At 39.5% G+C, this 20001-nt stretch overlaps 1 protein-coding gene across 2 annotated transcripts in view; it reads left to right on the top strand.

The window, feature by feature from the left end:
* Positions 1-20001, top strand: part of SYNPR (synaptoporin) — a 686271-nt gene that overhangs the window by 643710 nt on the left and 22560 nt on the right. For both annotated transcript variants that reach the window (XM_085624707.1, XM_085624708.1), the window contains 2 exons: positions 3683-3881; positions 15853-16044. In XM_085624707.1, coding sequence (XP_085480833.1) covers positions 3683-3881; positions 15853-16044 — 391 coding nt within the window. The remainder of the gene's footprint in view (positions 1-3682; positions 3882-15852; positions 16045-20001) is intronic.

Below are 20001 nucleotides of genomic sequence, written 5' to 3'. Positions count from 1 at the left end.
TCTCTTTCAGGAAGCTGGGAGCTGCTTACAGAATTTAGTGACTTTGATGAGCTCAATTTGCGCCTTCTTTCAAGTCAACCGTGCACTCTACCTCATGCTTCTTGCATGAACAAATGTCACACTAACCTTAAATACAAACACAGTGACATGAATGAGCCATCAGCTCAATATAAAAATGCATTTAATAACATGCTTACTCTATCTTTCTTTCTGTATTTTTATAAATATAATATGGGAAGTGCCATTCAACTTTGGCTCCCTACCTATTGATAAAAAATCCGTTCATGTTCATTCTATTCTATTTTGTCCTCTATAGTGCAATATATTTTGGCATGTCAAAAATACAAAATGTATGGTTTTCATATATGAAAATCTGTCTGCATATTTTAAATGCATAGTGAAAGTATATGAACTGATTGTGAGGTCACAGTTCTCTGATAGACTTCGGCCCGTTGCCTCAGAGTATATTAACACAGTGACTTTCAAGGGGAGCTTAGATGCACACTATGTAGTGCAAGTGAATTAGTTTTGAGGGTAGGATCTGTTCCTCTGTTAACCTCTCTCTGGGGATAGGGAATTCCCCTTTTCTTTTTTATGTCCTTCCAGTTTTTTCTGCTAGGAGACATACCCAAGAAGCCATGAGACCAAACCCTTTCAGTCACAGGCAGCAGGGTAAATACCTCAGATCCACTGATCCGAATCAGATTCACAGATACTGAAGCACGAGTTAGGAAAATATACTTTATTGTTGAATCAGAGTTTGATGGTTTTTTTGGGTGTTTTTTGTCTGTACTATTGGATCTGGATTTATGGATATTTCACAAATGAACAGACTAAACACACAAGAGGTTAATTTTTCAATGGCCTTCAACACATCAAAAACAGCTGAACAAATTTTCAAATTGTAAAAATGGCCTACATGAGAAATGTTATAATTTAGCATTGAGATTGATTGGATTCTATTCAGAAGTATGTGGTGTATCTGAGAGCACAATTTCCAGTACGAATTGGACAGGCTACTCTTAGATCACCACTATAGTTTAGTCCCATTTGAATAATATACATGACATTATAACTGAGTAGAGAATCGAGTTTGATCTGTAATTTGTCAAAATATTCTTCTGAGAATTTGAATCAGAAGCTCAATTTTATATTTCAATGCCATTTCCCCCAAAATCCTACATAATTAAGCTGAGATACTTTTGTGTTAGGAACTAGTGGTAGCACTCATAACAGCAGGGTTCATATTCTACATATGGTGATTTATATGTGTATAATCCCCTAAAATGTCATTTGAAGCAAGGTTAGTATTATGACCCACAACCTACAATTTCTGAAATACACCAGTTACTGTGAACTAAACAGCATACCTCTCACAATGCACTGCCTTTTACTTCACATTTTACAGATGATATCATGCGTAATCACTGACATGACTGATTACATAATTTATCATATCTCTAATGAAATCAAAGTGTTTAATTACCCTGCCATGAGAGCCCTATGGTTTTTGTCATAGCTGTGACTCGACTCCACTTTCTCCAGGGCTTGTTTGATACTGCCTTTGACTGTCACCAGGATGCTCTGGGCACATGGTCAAACCTGCACCTAGGCACGGACCCTGTCCCATTTCTCTCTGAACCTAAACAGCATGGACTTTGGCCATCCCAACCTCATATTGCCAAAGTGGATGATCGTAATTCACGCTCTTCTACCAGTTCCCAAGGACACAGAGAGAAGTAGTTCTGTCCGTTTGGAGTTTGAGCACATGGTGTGGCTTTGAGTTATACGATAGACCCAGACGGCTGAAACCTGATCCCTTTTCCCATGCTGATTGTGATATCATTTATCAGGCCGAATTTCCAAGGAGTGTGTTTTATAGGGCTCTCTAAAAGAGCGAGGGGCCGATTCACAGAACTAACTTAAGACAAAATCCTAAACTTACTACTTTTGGTATTCACAGAAGTTAGGATTTTGTCTTAAGTTTGTCTTAAGACAGACTTAAGACAGACTTAAGACAAACTTAAGACAGATTTAAGACAGACTTAAAACAGACTTAAGACAAACTTAAGACAAACTTAAGACAGACTTAAGACAGATTTAAGACAAACTTAAGACAAAATGCTAACTTAAGTCTGTCTTAAGTCTGTCTTAAGTCTGTCTTAAGTTTGTCTTAACTTTGTCTTAAGTCTGTCTTAAGTCTGTCTTAAGTCTGTCTTAAGTCTGTCTTAAGACAAAATCCTAACTTCTGTGAATACCAAAAGTAGTAAGTTTAGGATTTTGTCTTAAATTAGTTCTGTAAATCGGGCCCCGAAAATCCAGAGTTGCTAATAGTAAGCAGTCAGGGTACACATTAGGTGTTAGAAAGTGGGGGTTACTTATGTGTATTTGACTCTGAATAGACGCAGGGGAGCAGCCTGTGGCTTAACTCCAGAAAGGGTGTGTACGATGAGCCAGGATAAAATACATTATAGAAAAACCTAATTATCCATAAGCATAAACGAACACACAAAAGTTGAGTGTACACTTCTTCTTAAATAATAACACATATATTAAAATATAGTTATAGTATAAGGAGAATTATATCTAATAGAAAGTACAAAACACAATACAAAGCAGTACAGCAATGTCACACAATATCATATAAAGAGTCATAAATCTCCTGATGAGATTGACAATCTGAAAGGGGACCTAGAATTCAACAGAGCAGTTGAAAATACCATGCACGTCTACAACTGGGGCCAGTGGTCAAATGGCATACAGTCTTTACCAAGCGATCTTAACCCACTGGATGTTACCACACATGCTTTACCCCTGAGGGCACGGTCTACAGTTGTAGCCTTTGGCCACTGGGCACACAGCATGGAATCTGGATAAAACCTGCACCCTACCAAATGACTTAGAGCTCTGAATATTTTTTACTTCGAAAAAACGCAAACTGTTTACTTTTTATTTTACACTTTTAGATTAGCAAACCGGGGGCGGCTGCGTCCATCCTTTCTGATGCTGGTTGGACTTGGCAAATCAAAATGTCCACTCCATTCTTCCTTATATTTTCCATCCACTCCTTCAACCTCATTCAAGGCACCAAGGCACAAGTTGTGTTTTTTTCTTATAAAAAAACAGACTCGAACACTCTGCTGTGAACTCCTGTTTTAAAATATTCTGTGCCATATTGATGAAGTCTGTTCATTTGTGCTTTATGTAGAGACGTTATACGATTTAAATGACCAACCAGTTCAGCCACATAATTGTTTGAATACATTGTGTCCCAATCTATGGGGCAGCATGTCACAAATATATAGGAAATGTAAAATGTCACTTTAATTGATATGGGATACTTTTCAACGATGGTCTTTCACTGTGATGCAGTTTGTGAATAATATTTAGCATAGAACGCTCAGACAACGATAATATCTGAATACTGGGCAATACATCATTCTCAGATTAAAAACTAATATCATATCTGCTTCTGTATTAAAACTGGGCTATTCTGGTCTCCAGTGCAAGATTAATGAGGCTGCATTGTGCATGAGTTGAGCCTGGATCCATCGGGCATATTAATCATGCCTTTGCCATTAAGGCGAATATATTTAAAATGTAAATGCTGCATTTTATTTCTAAAGACAGTGATCGCTTTCAATCCATAAAGCTTTCATTCTGAACCTCTTTTTGAATGTAGGTTGTACCAGGTGGTGTTCAATGCCCCCACCTGCGAAGGGAAGCGGCGAGAGACCCTCTACCTCATTGGAGACTCCTCTTCATCTGCTGAGTTCTTCGTCACCGTTGCTGTCTTTGCTTTCCTCTACTCTCTGGCCGCCACTGTCGTCTATATTTTCTTCCAGAATAAGTACCGTGAAAACAATCGGGGTCCTCTAATTGTAAGTATTTTATTCAATGACTAGTTATGATTTAACATCTATTGACAATTCACTCTGCCATAATATGGCCCATCTTTACCATGTGTTACTCTCTTCTATGCTTACAATGCACACAATATTGTACATGTGATGAGTTTCTGAATTGTGACATTAAGAGCCCAGCATGAGCGATGAATGAAAGCCTTTGGGAATTATCCATAGCCTTTTAATCAACTTATTTCAAAGGCATCCCTAAATAAACTGTACTTAGTTTATTTTTAGCATCTAGAGATTCAGCTCTATAGCGCCAATTAATGAATCCCCAGAAACCCTAAACTGACAGTGCTTCAAAGTGAGGCATATCATTACTTTCCTCATCCACATTCTGTGCCCCATTCCTTAATGTTTGCAATTTGAGGCCACGCCTGGGTGAAGACACATATAAGAAGTAACCACCTATCTTTAATTTTCTGTCAATACCCTTTCACTATTAAAGTGGAATTCGACCACAGTCCGTCCTGTTTTTATGTGCACTCATTATAAGTGACGCTCCTTTTCCATAGTAGAAGGCCTATGTTTTTTATTTAGAATATTTATTTTATTTTTAAGTGGTGCGGAAGCTTCCCGCTTTTTTACAAAATTGTTAGGAACTTTCCATGGAAAGTAAGAAGTGGTACTGGTTTCCCACTCAAACATTTTCCTTGAAAGGGTTTCAGGCACGCAAATTGTTGGTGGCACCTAGAGTCTGCTGTGCCATCAGCCCTAGACCGTGATGGTAAGCATGGTGATGCTTCCACCAATTTCCCCTTAGTGACTGCACAAAAAGAGGCCATGCTGACGCGCCTTGTTAGCAACAGCGTGGAGGACTGCTGAAGGCAGCTTGTTTTGGATTATTTATACAGAAGCCTGACAGCAGTGCCTCCGCCATGCTCTGCTTATCACCTCATAGTTTGCATCACTCATGACGTGCTCAATGACATCATTGAAAACCTCTCACCTTACATAATTGATGACAACGGTGGGTATGGTGGAGGCTCAAGTTCTAGTTATCTCCGTAAAGTATAACTGGTAAATTGCAGTGGCATTTTAAGTTTAAAATGTTCTGTTTTAAATTACATTTTCACCTACCCATAATGTCACTTTAATATATCTATAACAAAGTTGTAGTTTTATGTAAGTCAGAATCTCCATATGAAGAACATTTATTGTTTTGCTAATAACTTAGGCTCTGTTTGTCAAAACTTTCCATAGGGAATTTTGAACAGCAATACAGAGAAAATGCCTGAACAGAATTTCGAAAATTTGGGCAGCAAACTAAATCTTTACTTAGAAAGTGTACTTTTTTGTGATCTGCTGTACATCTGTTTACCCCGTTAAGAGAAATCAAAGTTGAGGAAAACATGTCAAATGAAAACATTCAGATTGGCTGGGCCTGTGGAATGGAAAGCGGTCCTGAGGGATCAAGAGCTCTAATTGGCTGTCTGCAACATGAGGAGAAATTTTGCAGCCACCATTGTGGTCCTGTATCTATCTATCTATCTATCTATCTATCTATCTATCTATCTATCTATCTATCTATCTATCTATCTATCTATCTATCTATCTATCTATCTATCTATCTATCTATCTATCTATCTATCTATAGATAGATAGATAGATAGATAGATAGATAGATAGATAGATAGATAGATAGATAGATAGATAGATAGATTTATATGCATATATCAAGGAGAAGCTAGACTCTTGAATGCTATTTGAAAGAAGACATAACATTTCAGACAAGCAAATTGAGTCCTTCCAAAAACAACATTAAATTCCACACAGAGACAGGCTGCCGTTTAAACCAGATTACTCACAATTTTCTTGTTCCTCATCTTCCATATACTCTGTTTGGTCCTTGCCTAGTTATGATCCTTAATAGGCATAAATGAGTCTTCTAAAAATAAGTATATTCAGAAAGAAAGTGTTAAAACAATTAATGGCTGACATTTCTACTAACCTGGCTCTGGATGAGTATCAACCGTCTTCCAGTAACATTTTAGTAGGCCTGTTGCTCTGAAATGTCCCAATCTGCAGTAAAAGGGCTCTTGAAGAGAGAGTGGAGGGATATGGAAAAAACCTCAGTAAGGAAGTTTATGGGTACGCTTCATCCTCTAGCCAACGGAAAGCTGAAGATCCCACAAGAACCTGGTATTGATCCTTCTGTTTTTTTTTATCTCACTGGTCAGTGAGATGATGTGTCTTTTGTTCTATTTTTAAATGAATGGATAAAAGAGCAGGAGATGTTTTATAGGGAGCCCATTCAGTCTTAAGTCTGGCTATTTATGCAGGTAGCTATTCAGTATGTGCTTATCTGTCTCTAGTAAAAGACATCCAATCTCTTTCAGTCACCATTCAGGAGGGGCAAGATGGAAGATGTATCTGAGCTTTTGGCAGCTATGGAGAAACAGCCACAATATGTTATAGACATAACCTTTGACTTCTTGAAGACTTTGGCTATGACAGATGGGCAATGGTGTCTTTCAGAAGGCATCTTTAACATCACAAATGGGAATGCAGACTCATCCCAATTCCTTTATCAGATGACAAGCTGTTTGGGAAAGAGCTAGACGATGCCATTCAGAAATTGATTAAGAGCATGAAGCAAACTCAACCTTAGATTCCAAGCCAAATGTCATGACAAACAAATATAAAAAGACATATGATCAGTCAAGAAAGAAGAAGTATTAGCCATCATTTAACAAATACAGGTTTCAGCCAAGACAAACAATCATTTAGAAAATGTGCAGACTTCAAGATCTAATCAGCATTTTTGTTTATGCCAACATGAGTGCCTCTTCACAAGTGACTGGTAACATTTGTTGGTCCAGAGGAAATGGCAGGTTGATGTCAAAGATATTTGGTTAACCAGGTGAATTCCTTGGATTATACCATAGGATTTAAAACAAAGCCTGTGGAAAATAATTTTTGCAACCACTTGGCCAAGGGATCTAAGCTAGAGACAAGCTATTTTCCTGAGTGTGTCATCTCTTGTGGAGAAGAACAAAATACTACAGTTTCCAGAACCAGATGCTCTCTGATCTTTTGTTATATCAATCCCCAGGGGATTATTATCTGATATTTAAAAAACTTAAACTCTATTCCAAAAACATATATTTCAAAATGACCATCATGCAACAGGTAAATCCTTTGGCATCAACAGATCTCCAGGATGCCAACCTGAATGTGCTCTTCAATGAGACGCATCAGAGATTTCTGAGGTTCACGCTGGGGAGAATCATTGCCAGTTTCAAATCCTCCTATTTGGTTTGAAGCCGTCAGCAGGAGTGTTCACCAAAATTCTCACTCTTATAATTACAATTCGCCATGATAAAAAATGTTCATGATTATCTGTATCTGGATGACATAATGATTGTTCATCAATCTCAGGAGACTCTGACTAAGAACATTTATGAGGTAGTGTAAAGTCTCGGCAGATTTCTATTTCTCCAGAATTACAAGAAGTCTCTGTTTCTTCCATCACGAACCTTGTATACTTGTAAATGGAAAGATCAGTTTGGAAAGCCTTTTGATTCTTCCAGAAAGACCTTCAAGGTTCCAATGAGATAGACAGGAGGGATGATTCATTAACAATGTCCAATTTGAACAGGTAGTTTGGCACAAGTTCCACTGAGTCAGGTGGTTCGCAGAATTGGATGCAGGGGAAGAAAGAAGCGTATCATACAAGGGGGTGTAAACAATTCGATTCTCTAAAAAAAGTGTTCCCTTCATTTCAAAACTTTGGACTTTGCAGTCAAGTGTTTCAGGAAATGTGCCAGGGGTTTAGCAAACCAGTAGTAGACTTGTTTAAAAGATCACCTGAATGGATTCCTGCCTCACTTGTTTTCAGGGTTCCAACATTGCCTGTCTCTTGGAGTGTACACATTGACATACCAGTGCACAAAGAACCTGGTATATGCATTTTCCTTCATTCATCTGATTTCTCATCTCTTAGATAAAATCCAGAGGGAGGGAGCAATGGTGAGATTGGCTTGTCCATTGTGGCACAGAAGGCTTTGGTTTCCTTTGTTGATAGAGGTTGAACTGGAATGAAGGAGTTTAGTTTAATCGCTGCATGCTTATCCACTACTCTCGCTTCCTCTTTTGGCCCTTGCTGGTCTACAAAGGTTAAGGCTTGGGATGTGGAAACTGGAAGGGAGGAGCTTAGAAGGTTAGGTATCTCCCTTTTGTTGCTGTTTGGGGTTCATTCTCAAAGTAGTGTATGGCTAAGGGTTTCTCTCCTGTTATCTGTTCTCCAGAAAACAGTTTACCATTTTTGAAGGAGGATTTTGAAAAAAGGACGGTTTATTGCAACCCTTAGGTAAAATGGGTTGTCATAAAAGACGTTCATAATACTTAGGTTTCTCTTACGGAAATTGAGTGTTGGGCGTTCTAACTATTTAAAGGTTTTCTTGCTCTAAGGCCTAATTTTAGAATTATATTTCCTGCAACAGATCTACTTCTGATTTTCGAAATGTTGTAAGGAGGTTCATTTGAGCATCTGGAGGATGTTTCCTAGATGTTTCTGATCCTGAAAGTAAAGTTTCTGGTAACCGTTGTTGCGGCTAAACAGAGAGGTAAATTGCCTGCATAAATGGTTTGCCATCCTCATCTTAGAATTTTTGAGGTTTAGTCTTTTTGTGTTAAGACTACGGTCACAAGTTGTCCCAAAGTATAATTCTCCTTTTCGAAGAACACAGGAAATACTTTCTCCTCGTCCTCCCTTTCAGTTCTGATTTTGTTCATGTGGATTCTCCTGACGTTATTGAGCTGTAATGGTTTACCTTTCTGGATCAGCAGATTACAGGAAACCAAATGATTTATTTTTGGAAAAGGGTTGAAGACTAGCGTGTTGTGATTTACATACTCACGTAGACATGGCATGTTGTTTTTATTGTAATTCAATACTCTTGTTCAGTCTCTACATTTAACTAAAGTTATGGTAGATGCATATTTGTGTCTTCAATTGTCCCCTCTCTTTGGTCTCTTCCCCTATCCCCTGCCTTTGGAATATTCCGTGCTCGTTTCAGACTGTCAGCTGTTAGTGACAGTTGGAATGAGCCAGTCAAAGGTTGTGCAGAGTTGCGAATAAAGAAGACTTTCGCAAGTATATTATTTTTCTTCATTACAACATAGCAGCATTTGGTTGCGTCACTTAGATTACATCAACATATGATCACAATGAACATCAGATCATATGATCCTGAATTGATTTAAAGACAAGTGGGTGTGCTGTCTGCCCCTTCACAATCTGTCTTCCACCTTGAATTCCAAGCAATGTCCGATTCGGAGTCACTGTGGAGTAGTACTCTGCTTCGGAAGCATCTAACCCCAACCCTTAGTATTCCTGTCCTGCCCTCACTCGAGCTGCAACGTTGCCTGCATTGTTGCTTACCCACAAACTGGTACATGGGTGCTCAGAGCATGGTGCTCTATGACTTTTACCTTCCCACCATGCACTGCTGGAACACACCAGGCCAGGGAATCAGCCCCAAAGTTTAAATGATAGGTGGCTTAACCTTAGGACCATAGTCAATAATCAACCTTATACTATCACGTACAACAGGTCTGGGTTAGACTGGGCTAAACTTCAGCTCTTCTCAGGGAATTAACTCCTTCACTCCACCATTGAACTAGGTAAAAGAGGTTCAATGTTTTTATTCTTTGTCACAAAGACCTGGCATGGATTAGGTTTCACCAGTCTCTCCTCTACCCACCTCTACCCAGATATTGTTAGCCAAGTATCATAGTTCAATCAGTCAAAAAGTATGTGTATTTAGATCTTAGCCTTTTAAACTAGCCTAAAATAGCTACATGTAGTTAAAAATGTGTACCCTTTATAATACCCTTCTCAATAAATAACTGCATTTGGTTATACAAATCACCTCATAAATAACTTTAAAAACTAATTAATGGGGGCATGGCTGGCAGCCGAGCCAAGATGACGGGTGGCGGCTGAGCTCTGCACTCGGACATCTTTTCTGGCCCACCAGCACATCACCAGCCCGCGGAGGAGACAGCGGATGGCGGCTATCCAGAGGGGGCCCCTGGTGGTGCCACTTTAAGCAGCAGTGATTGTGTGGCCGATTGGCTGCTGAGGCGCCAGTCTCGGTGATTGTGGGTGGTGTCGGTGGCCATATTGGGTCTAGAGTGGCCTCAAAAATTCCTCACCAAGGCCTTGGTAGAGTGAAAACGGAAGGCCACAGGGGTGGTGGCCCCCCTCGACATTTCTTGGTCTGCAAGTGCCCGCATCCAGTAGGACTAATGCCATGGAAGAAATAAGATATTAAAACAGGGCCCAACAGCAGAGAGCATCACACAGCTGTACATGGTGCAAGCCAAAAACGTGTGCTGATGAAAAGGAGGTGAAAAGTTTACTTGAGAACAGATTGCATGATCTGTAAGGTCATAGTTAAAGGAAAACCAGTGTTTGACAAACTTGAAGGAATTTATGGCCTTAGTACACAGGCACACCAACAGGTCTGCTGTGTTTTCAATAAATTGAAACATGATTAGACAATAGGAGCAGGAGATTGCATTAGCCAAGAACACACAGAATCTGATAAGAGGTCTGAGGAGCACATTGATAGAGCACACAAACGAATAAATATGCATTCAACCCAAATAAACATGCATTCAAAAGTCGAAGAATGCTTACATGCAACAATCTCTATGGTAATACTCTCTCTTAATGCTAAAAAAAAGAAATTGATAGAGTTAATACTGCTTCTCTCTTCAGGGTGTTGGAGACCATAGGGCTGGGGCCACGCATGTTAACATGGACGGCAGCTAATTATCACTCCCCTTATGCCCGAATCTTGGTGAATGGTGAAATCTGAAATGCTGTGCGTAGTTCATTCTCCCGAGGTGTGCACCAAACTTACCACCTTGCTCCCCCTATGCTGGGACAAGGGCAGAGACCTTAAATACTTGGGGGTGTTCATTACCCCACATTTCTATCACCTTTATCCTGCCAATTATCTGCGCCTTAATAGCACTATTAAAATGGACATGGTACTCTGGAAACTTCTGTACCTACCCGGTTGGAGAGATTATGGATGGATGTTCCCCTGCTTGCTCAATTTCTTTCAGGTGCTCCCATTTAAAGTACCGAAATGTGCCTTGAAGGCGGTCGCATCCTACTACAAATGGAGGGATGAAAGTCCGACCACCATCATAATGAGGCCCTATGTTCTGTGTGCCATTGACCCTAACACTAATCTAACACTGGACTCCATTTAAAGTACCGAAATGTGCCTTGAAGGCGGTCGCATCCTACTACAAATGGAGGGAAGAAAGTCCGACCACCATCATAATGAGGCCCTATGTTCTGTGTGCCATTGACCCTCCCACTAATCTAACACTGGACTCCAGGGGCATAATGGAGGCCCCCACAGCCTCAGCGGAGCGGGGTGCACCCAGTGTTCCTTGTTTTGGTGGGGGCCCCCTCAGCCCTTAAGCCATGCCATTGCATGTCTGGAAGAATGCATGCAATGGCATGAATAAGAAATATTTAAAGACTTGTGAAACCACTCAGCTTTTCCTGAGCAGAAGGGAACAGCAAGGCAACACTGTTTATTTAATACTGCTGGCAGACAGAGGCCCAGCAAAAGGTACCCCATGTCCCTATATCCATGGTAGGGGCATAATGCAGGCCCCTGGGTTGTAGAGGGGTCCCAACCCTTCAGGGGGCCACTATTGAGCCCAAAGTACTAAATGTCTGGGCCCTGTCATTTTGTGTTATGCCACTGCTGAAGTCTACCACTTAGCTACTGTTAAACTAGAACCAATGTCTTTCCTGTGCACAATTCCTCATTAAAGAACTTGCCTTTCTGTACCAGTTAGAAATTAGGTTGTTGGTGTTGGCTGATGTGTGAGCCCTGGTCAATAAGCAATCCCAAGCCTAGTCAGGGTAAGGCGCAAGCAAACACCAAATTCACCTGTGATCAGTATCTGGTACCTTGACACAGGCAGTCAGGCTTAAGAGGGAGGCAATGTGTAAAGTATTTGTGCAACACTTCAAACAGTACACAAAAAAGATCCCAAACCAGGTTTAGAAAAATAGAGTAAATTATAATAAATAAAACAAGCCAAAATGACAAGAGTCCAAACAGCAAAACTGGAGATATTGAATTTTAAAATGTTAGGGTAAAATAGCGCATAAAAGCAAAAAGTGCCAACAAAGGATATAGGGTCACGCCGGACCAGGACAAAGTCACAAGTTCAGACCAACCATGATGGAATGCAGACCAGCTACTGCAATCTGGTTAGGCCCACTAAACAAAGTATCTTAAATCCTGGTTGCAGAGAGTTGCATTGATCCAAGGCGAGGAAGCATCTTGCAGTTGAAGCGATGCATCAGTCCTGAGATGTGGAGCTGCTTGTGGTGCAATCGCCTGTTGCGTTGTTGTTGAGGATCACGTCAACGAGGCTTGCAAAGTGAAGACCAGGCTTAGAGGATGCTGTGCATCGCTGGCGCAATCCATCGGTCCCGTTAAGCGGTGAAGCTGCGCTGCAGAGTTTATTTCATTGTCATCGAGCTGCCATCGACGAGAGATTAAAGGAATTGCAAACCTTCTGGGCAGAGCCCAATCCACGCAACAGCAGTGATGCATCGATTCTGCTCAAGGATGCACTGCTCAGCAGGGAATTTGCAATGGTTCTGCTGGTAAGCACCTTGGGCCCACTTCCATAGGTCCAGTACTGTGGAGGCATCACTTGGCAGGCTAGACTCACAGATTGCAGAGTCCAGGTGCAATTTTGTTGGAAGCATGCTATGTTCCTGAGTCTTCAGATCAGGAGGCCAGCCAACAAGCCCTTGGAGTCACCCTAGGTTCTGTGTTCAAGAGATGCAGATCCAGTCCTTCTCACCCAGGCAAGAGGGTAGCAAGTCAACACAGCCAGCACAGCAGGAGTAAAGAGTGGACAGTCCTTCTGCATCACAGCAGTCCTTCTTCCCGGCAGAGTATGCACAGGTCCAGAAGTGTACTGAGGTGGTGATGTCTGAGGTCCTTTTATGCACAGTTGTGCCTTTCAAGTGGGAAGAAGCTTCTAGAGGCATAACTTTGAAGTGCAAATATGTCTACCTTCCCTGCCCTGGCTCCAGACTAACTGCTGTCCTTTGTGTGGTGACAGGACACAGTCTATTCTTGTGTAATTGAGACTGGGCCCAGCTCAACCCTCCCATACTGCCAGCGATGGCCCACTTAATAAAACCTAAGCTCCCATTGTGTGTTGCTGTCTAGGAGGAATACACAAAGTTCAACTGCCAACTGCACCCAGTCATGTGACTAAGAGTGGCATTTTTCAGAATTGTAATTTATACTCTAACTTCACCATAAATTAGGATTTCAAATTAGGATTCCAAAGACACCAAACTTGAACCAGTGATATCTTCTCATTTGGAAATCACACTCATAAAAGGTAATAAGGTAATCCTAATGTTATCCTATGGGAAATAGAGGCCTTGCAGCAGTGAAAAATTTATTTAGGAGTTTTTCACTACCAGGCCATGTAAAACGTAAAAGTATATGTCCTGCTTTTTAAATATATTGCACCCTGCCCTCTGGGCTGTCCAGGGCCTAGTGGTGACTCATATGTATTAAAAATGAAGTTTTGGACCTGGCAAAAGGTTTATTTTGCCAGGTCGAGAGGGCAATTTAAACTGCACCCACAGGATCTGCAGTGGCAGTCTTGAGACATGTTTAAAGGGCTACTTAACTGGGTGGCACAATCACTGCAGTAGGCCCACTAGTGGCATTTAATTTAAAGGCCCAGGTCACTTATAGTACCACTTTACTAGGGACCTACAAGTAAATTAAATATGCCAGTTGGGTATGAGCCAATATTACCATGTTTAGAGGAGAGAACACTTGCACTTTAGCACTGGTTAGCAGTGTAAAGTGCTTAGAGTACCAACGGCAGAAAAACAAAGTCAGAACAAAATGGAGGAGAAAGGCTAAAAGTTGGGGGGAAGGCCAATCTAAGGCTGACAGGTATAACAATAACAATTCCCTTTATGAATCTGAATTGAACATGACACCGCCCCAGAAGACTAAGCGTGCTAAATGCCTACCAGATTTCATGGGGATTCATCAAATGATTGCACAGTTATTAGCAAATGAACACTTAGTTGACCCTCTCTATTAAATGCTCCATTTCTGACACATCTCTACAAGTTTAAAGAGCAAGACTAATCTAAACATTCTTAGCATCTCAAATGTCAGGGAAATCCATCATACAGTGCTCAAGTTATAGACACATCAAAAAAATATCTTTCCATATCTAAAATGTAACCTCATTCATCATATAGTGCTCAGGTTGTAGGCAAACCTTTCCAAATCTAAAATGCAACCTCTTGAAAAATAGGGTAGACCACTTTTTAAATGCTGATTTCTCAAGAACTACTGAAGGGATTAACACCAAACTAAATAAAGGCAATTTCTTGTGTACAGTTCTGACACGCTTGGTGTAATTCTAGTCAGCTATGTTTTTTCTATGAAGGAGCAAAGAATTGGATGGTAGTTACAAGGGGAAATGTAATTTTTCTTCAGCCCCTCACTTGTTGGACCTGCAGGAAACATGCCACGAGGAACCAAACGGAAATGTGGCTTTTTTGTGCAGAATCATTGAAGGGCGGCAAAGTTGTTACGAAGACAAAAAATGCCATTTCAATGGAACTTTGGGGTTTTCATGGTAATTCTCTTTAGATCAGTCAAATAAAGGTAAAAATGGGGTGGTGACCTCAAAAGTAATGCTTATGATGCTACAATATTTATCCCAATAAAGTAGCAACACCTAAAAAGCCAAACGTAATCTAATAAAAATACATATTCAAGCCAATAAATAATATGATTGGGCAGATTTACAAAATAATAGATCAGCACAGCACAGAAACCAAAGCAGCTGCTCTTCGTTGAGAAGAGAGAGAGAGAGAAGCACAGAGCCATGTTTATTAATTATGGCCTGCTGATGCTCTCCTTAGCTGCACTGGTTCTCTTTAAGGCTGCTATCACACATTTGCTTTTCACCATAGTGCAAAGTGTGTGCATGTTGTCTACTATCATAGGTCTGGTACAGTACAAAATGTCATGCTTAGACAATTTATAAAATATTTCATTCAGTTAATATGCCTTATGCAATGAAGTCCCCATGCAATGTATGAAATCAAAACATTTCTCCCACTTCCTGTCTGCCTCTAGCGGGTATTTTCTGAGACGCTAATCCTGGTCGAACAGTTTTAGTAGGTACGAGTTTCTGTCAAGAACAATGGGTGGTTGCCCTTGTGCAGGTACCACCGACGGAATGTCCCGTTGATGCAAAGAAGTGCAAAGTAGAGCAAAGCACTATTTTAGCTACAAAAAGAGCACTTTTCTGGAAAGTAAATACCATATCACAAGTTTGCGCCACTTTGCATGAATTGCAGTGGTGCAAAGTCTTGATAAATATGGCCTTTATTCTTATTTTGTCTCTTTCATAGTGTTAAGGGTTATGTGATATGTAATCTCATCTGTAAGATTATTTATGAAATTTGTAATTGCATCTGTCAAATTAAGGAGGTCCAGAGCTTGCATCTGGTGTGTAAGGTATGGTTTGCAGGTATGTTGTGTGAGTTATAGATCCTAACCAAAACTTGCGAAATTCAGTGGGTTTTCAGAGTTAATTTTTAACTATAGCTCCTATTTAACAGTTTTTTTCAAGGAATTATTAAGGGTTTTCAATCAAATATTTGTTGATGTGCAATAGTCAAAACTAGCAACAATTTGCTAGTTATTCTTATGCCACGCAATGTGCCTTGCCATGAATTGCTTGTGAAATCATGCATGAACTCACTGATGAAATTTCAAATTATATCATTGTTGGTATCGCTGATTATATATTACAAATTCATGTTTTTCATCTCCACCATGTATGTCCATTACCAGGACTATAAATCGTTATTTTTATGTTTCAGGATTTCATAGTGACGGTGATCTTCTCCTTTATGTGGCTTGTGGGATCCTCTGCTTGGGCAAAGGCCCTGGCTGATGTAAAAAGTGCCACAGATCCAGATGAAGTGCTGCTACTGATTTCAGCTTGCAAACAACAATCAAACAAGTGCATGTCTCTCCGCCGACCTGTTATGTCAAGTTTAAACACTTCAGTTGTAAGTATACATTTAGTATTCTTAAGTTGCATGTAGCTTTCATATCTATGTGTCGAATAACACCCAAATCACATCTCATTCATGATTGTACCCAATCGTTTTTATTGCTTTTTTTATGTGTCTGTTGTGTTTTTGCAGCTAATCTTCATATCAATTTTTCAATCTGTTCAATTACTCTATTGTGGTTCAAAGAATCATATAAAAAAATAACATGGAAACATTTGAAAACATCACATTGAATAATAAAACCTTTAAACAGCATACTGATCTCATGCCAGACAGGAATGCTAATACAAAATATAGAGTTTTACAAGAAGGTTTAACAACAGGGTGATTTTTCACGGAAGGGTTCTAAGTGGCATCTAAAACAATGCGAGCAAATGTTAAATAGTTTGTGGTACGTTCTCACTCTATTTTCTGCCAAACCTTTTATCTTTTAATTTCACTAGACAAGAATTATTTTATAAGACTCATAAGACTCCATGGGGCACATGCATCAATCCCACATTTTGCGATTTCTAAATAGCGAATTTTACCGATTTGCTATTTAGAAATCGCAAAATGCAATGCATGTTGGAATCGCAAAAAAAAATGTGATTCCTTAAAATTCCTTAATTGCGACTCGCAAATTGCGAGTCGCAATTAAGGAATTGATTCCCATTCATTCCTATTGTCCTTGAGGCCCATAGGAATCAATGGGAATTGCATGCGCAATTTGCGGGTACTCCATAGGTTCTCGCAAATTGCGCATGCAATTTCAAGGGTTCCAAAAGGATACCCTGTTGCACCCCTGAAATTCCAATTTTTACACGTGTTGCGCACACACATGCCCCATGGACGTGTGTGTAAAATGTGACTTTGAAGAGTGTACTTTAGTGCATTTTTCAAAGAAATCGCAAATTACCCTCAACTTTAGTTTGATGGTAATTTGCGATTCCTATTAGCGAAATCGCCATTTTTTTATTTAATTCATTGCATTTAAGGAATCCCAATTTGCGATTCCTTAAATGCAATCACAATTAAAGTAAGTTTAGCGATTCCTTAAGTTGTGATTTTTGCTTTTGGAATGATGCATCCCAAATGCAAAAATTGCGGTCGCAAAGGGGCAGATTCTGCAAATCTACCCCTTTGTGACCGCAAAAAGCAATGATGCATGTGCCCCTATATCATTTAAAACGTTCTAAAACATATTGTTTAATTTTATCTTCTTTTCTGGCCCTAAATGGGTACGTTTTTAAATATTTAGTAACCTTTCTCTTCAATACCGTTTAATATTTTAACTGCAATAAATTTGGGACGCATTCATAAATACGGGGCACCCTAATCATAAATATTTTTAAGCCTGATGGCATATCTTTCGAAGGGATTTTTATTTCATTTCTAGAGCTACTCATTAGGAGGCTAAGGGCTTTTCTTAGACCCTGGAGGATGGTCTGGCCGTCTGCCAGGGGATGGAGGTCTTAACTTACACCATGGTGAAGGACCATACTCCTTGTTTAGAGATCCCTGTCTGCCTGGTGGGGACCGCTGCTAGAAATTGAACCACCACCAAGTCAGCTCCCTTTGCATCAATGAAGGTTTGTTGTGTGGAGGCCATTTTTCAACAGCCCACTTGGCAAACTTTTTTAGTCAGAGAAACTAAACTCCCAAAGTGAGAGTTGGTTTTGTCAAAAAACAAATGCTCTACATGTGCTGGGAGGTTTCTCCGTGTGTGTGGAGCCTCTTACCATTTTCCTTGTCTATGTCCCTCATTCTTTGCACCACATGGCTGACACTGGGAGGGAATGAGTGACGGTCACGCATACTATATAAGCCCACTATGAGCCGGTTACTATCCGCAAAGCTGATGTTGATGCAGACGTTCCCCCAACTTTTAAATAGAGCGAATGAACCACAGTTTTGGCGGACAAGTGAGGCCGCTGGTTTCCATCATTCCTCCCTCTCTGCCAAACCCTAATGAGGCCTTCAGTCATTTTAACTAAGTAGATGGTAAATCAATTGCTTCTTACTCCTCATTCTTCACATTGTGTTGATCGATTTAGTTGACTTTCGCTTTAACTTTGCTGCCTATCCTCTTGTGTCCAGCTCGATTCCTAACCTGTCAGGAACACTTACATGTATTACTAAACTAAAGCATGTATTTTGTAATCTAAGCTTTAACATTGCCTAATGATTGAGCTTTCAACAATCAATCTTTTCTTCTTAGAATTTCCAATATTCTTTGCTAGAAATAAAATGTTTGTGCTCTTATCATGTCAATGTGTATCTGCATACATTACCCTTTCACTGTATCTTTTACGCTTGTACTTGAATTCTTATGGGGTTATTTCCTGTATTTCACTGATGTTTTAATGGTATCTGTCAAGGAATATTGTTACTATTATTATTGTACAGTTTATAGAGCGCAGGCAGCATTCACATCTCTAAATCGCCCTTCCTTATTCTATTCCCCAGTGTCACATACACTTCTGTATTAATGTGCTGGTATTTTATATGTTTAATTAACAAGATCTACAGTGTCTTCATATTACAACCAGATATTAATTTGAGCCTCCTCTACAAGTCACTACTCGTGTTAACATGTTATTCTCAATATTTTGCTTTTGATGTGGGAATTAGTTGCGAAAACACATATGCTACAGGGCGTACAAGTATTTGTGCCTGGGTGTTTGATGCATCATTTTTTTTTTACTCAGGAGACTTAATGGGCTCTTACGGTAAAACCTGCTGACATTACCTTATCTTGTTTTTTAAATGTCTTCAAGTATACAAAAGTAGCCTATATGAGTGACATTAGGCATCTTTCATGTTTCTCAGTTGTTACTAGAGTACCAGAGTGTGTCCCCACCCATAAGTGAATGCAGAGGTCAACAAAAAATTATTGGTCAAATGAAAATTCTAGGTTTTCATTTGGAAATCAAAATGTACCTACATTTCTAAACTTGATTTAAATATAAAATCAATAATAATAACACTGCGAGCCAGCATACAGCCTCTAGAAGGAAACATGGGGACCTTAATAAATACCCAAGGCTCATTTTCAATCTTCTGTGTGCCATTTTCTCAAATCACCAAAATGAGCTAATTGCTGACCATAGATGTTTGTGAAAAAGCAGAAAAAAAGCAATTAATAAAATATTATATTCTAAACATTAGATAAAGTTATATCTAGCTGGGGCTAGATAACGTAGAAGTCATCAGGGCTGGAGCATTTATTCATTCTCACAAGTGCAAACATAATTTAGTGCGATGACAATGTTTACTGGTTGGTCGAAATGTTGATTCTTAAATGCAATGTCAAAGAGGAATTCTACGTTACCCAGAAATATATGAGAAAAGTGCACCTATTTAATCCGTTCTTTAATAAACCTAGTGGCGACTATGCTTGTCCTCTTTTGTGTATCTGTTAGACTGAAATGAAACAAACAAGAACCTGATTCAAAAAAAAGAAATTTGGAGTAAATAAACTGTTCGGAGGAAATTTAAATAAGAGAAATGAATACCAATTAAATGGCCAACTGTTGCCACAATAGCTTTAATCAGTCATATGTTGAAGTACACATATGCTTTCCTTAATCTTTGGGTAGCCCTATAAAGCACATTTTAATAAAAACATTAATTTCACCTTTCTTTCACCTTCTTTAGTCTTTGGAGAATTCAACATATGCATTTATGAATTATTATTTCCCTTTTTTGAAATTTGTTGAGTTCAGGAATTGTACAAGAATTTCCCTTTTAACTTGTAGTTTTGTTCACAAATTCATAATACAATGTAGGTCCATCCTCAAATTTTGCTAAATAAAAATTGTTTTATGAGCTAAATGCTGATTAAAGCAATGCCTGTAGCCAGCAAGTGGTTTATTAATTTGTGAAAGGCAGACCCTATCAATTTAATAAACATACGTTTGTAACTCTAGCACAAGCAGTAAGCAATTCCTTTAAGATACTCTGGTTACA

Source organism: Triturus cristatus, chromosome 9, assembly GCF_964204655.1.
Source record: "Triturus cristatus chromosome 9, aTriCri1.1, whole genome shotgun sequence".
Taxonomy (NCBI): domain Eukaryota; kingdom Metazoa; phylum Chordata; class Amphibia; order Caudata; family Salamandridae; genus Triturus; species Triturus cristatus.
The sequence above is the reverse complement of the archived record's forward strand: the minus strand, read 5'-3'. Positions and strand labels throughout refer to the sequence as shown.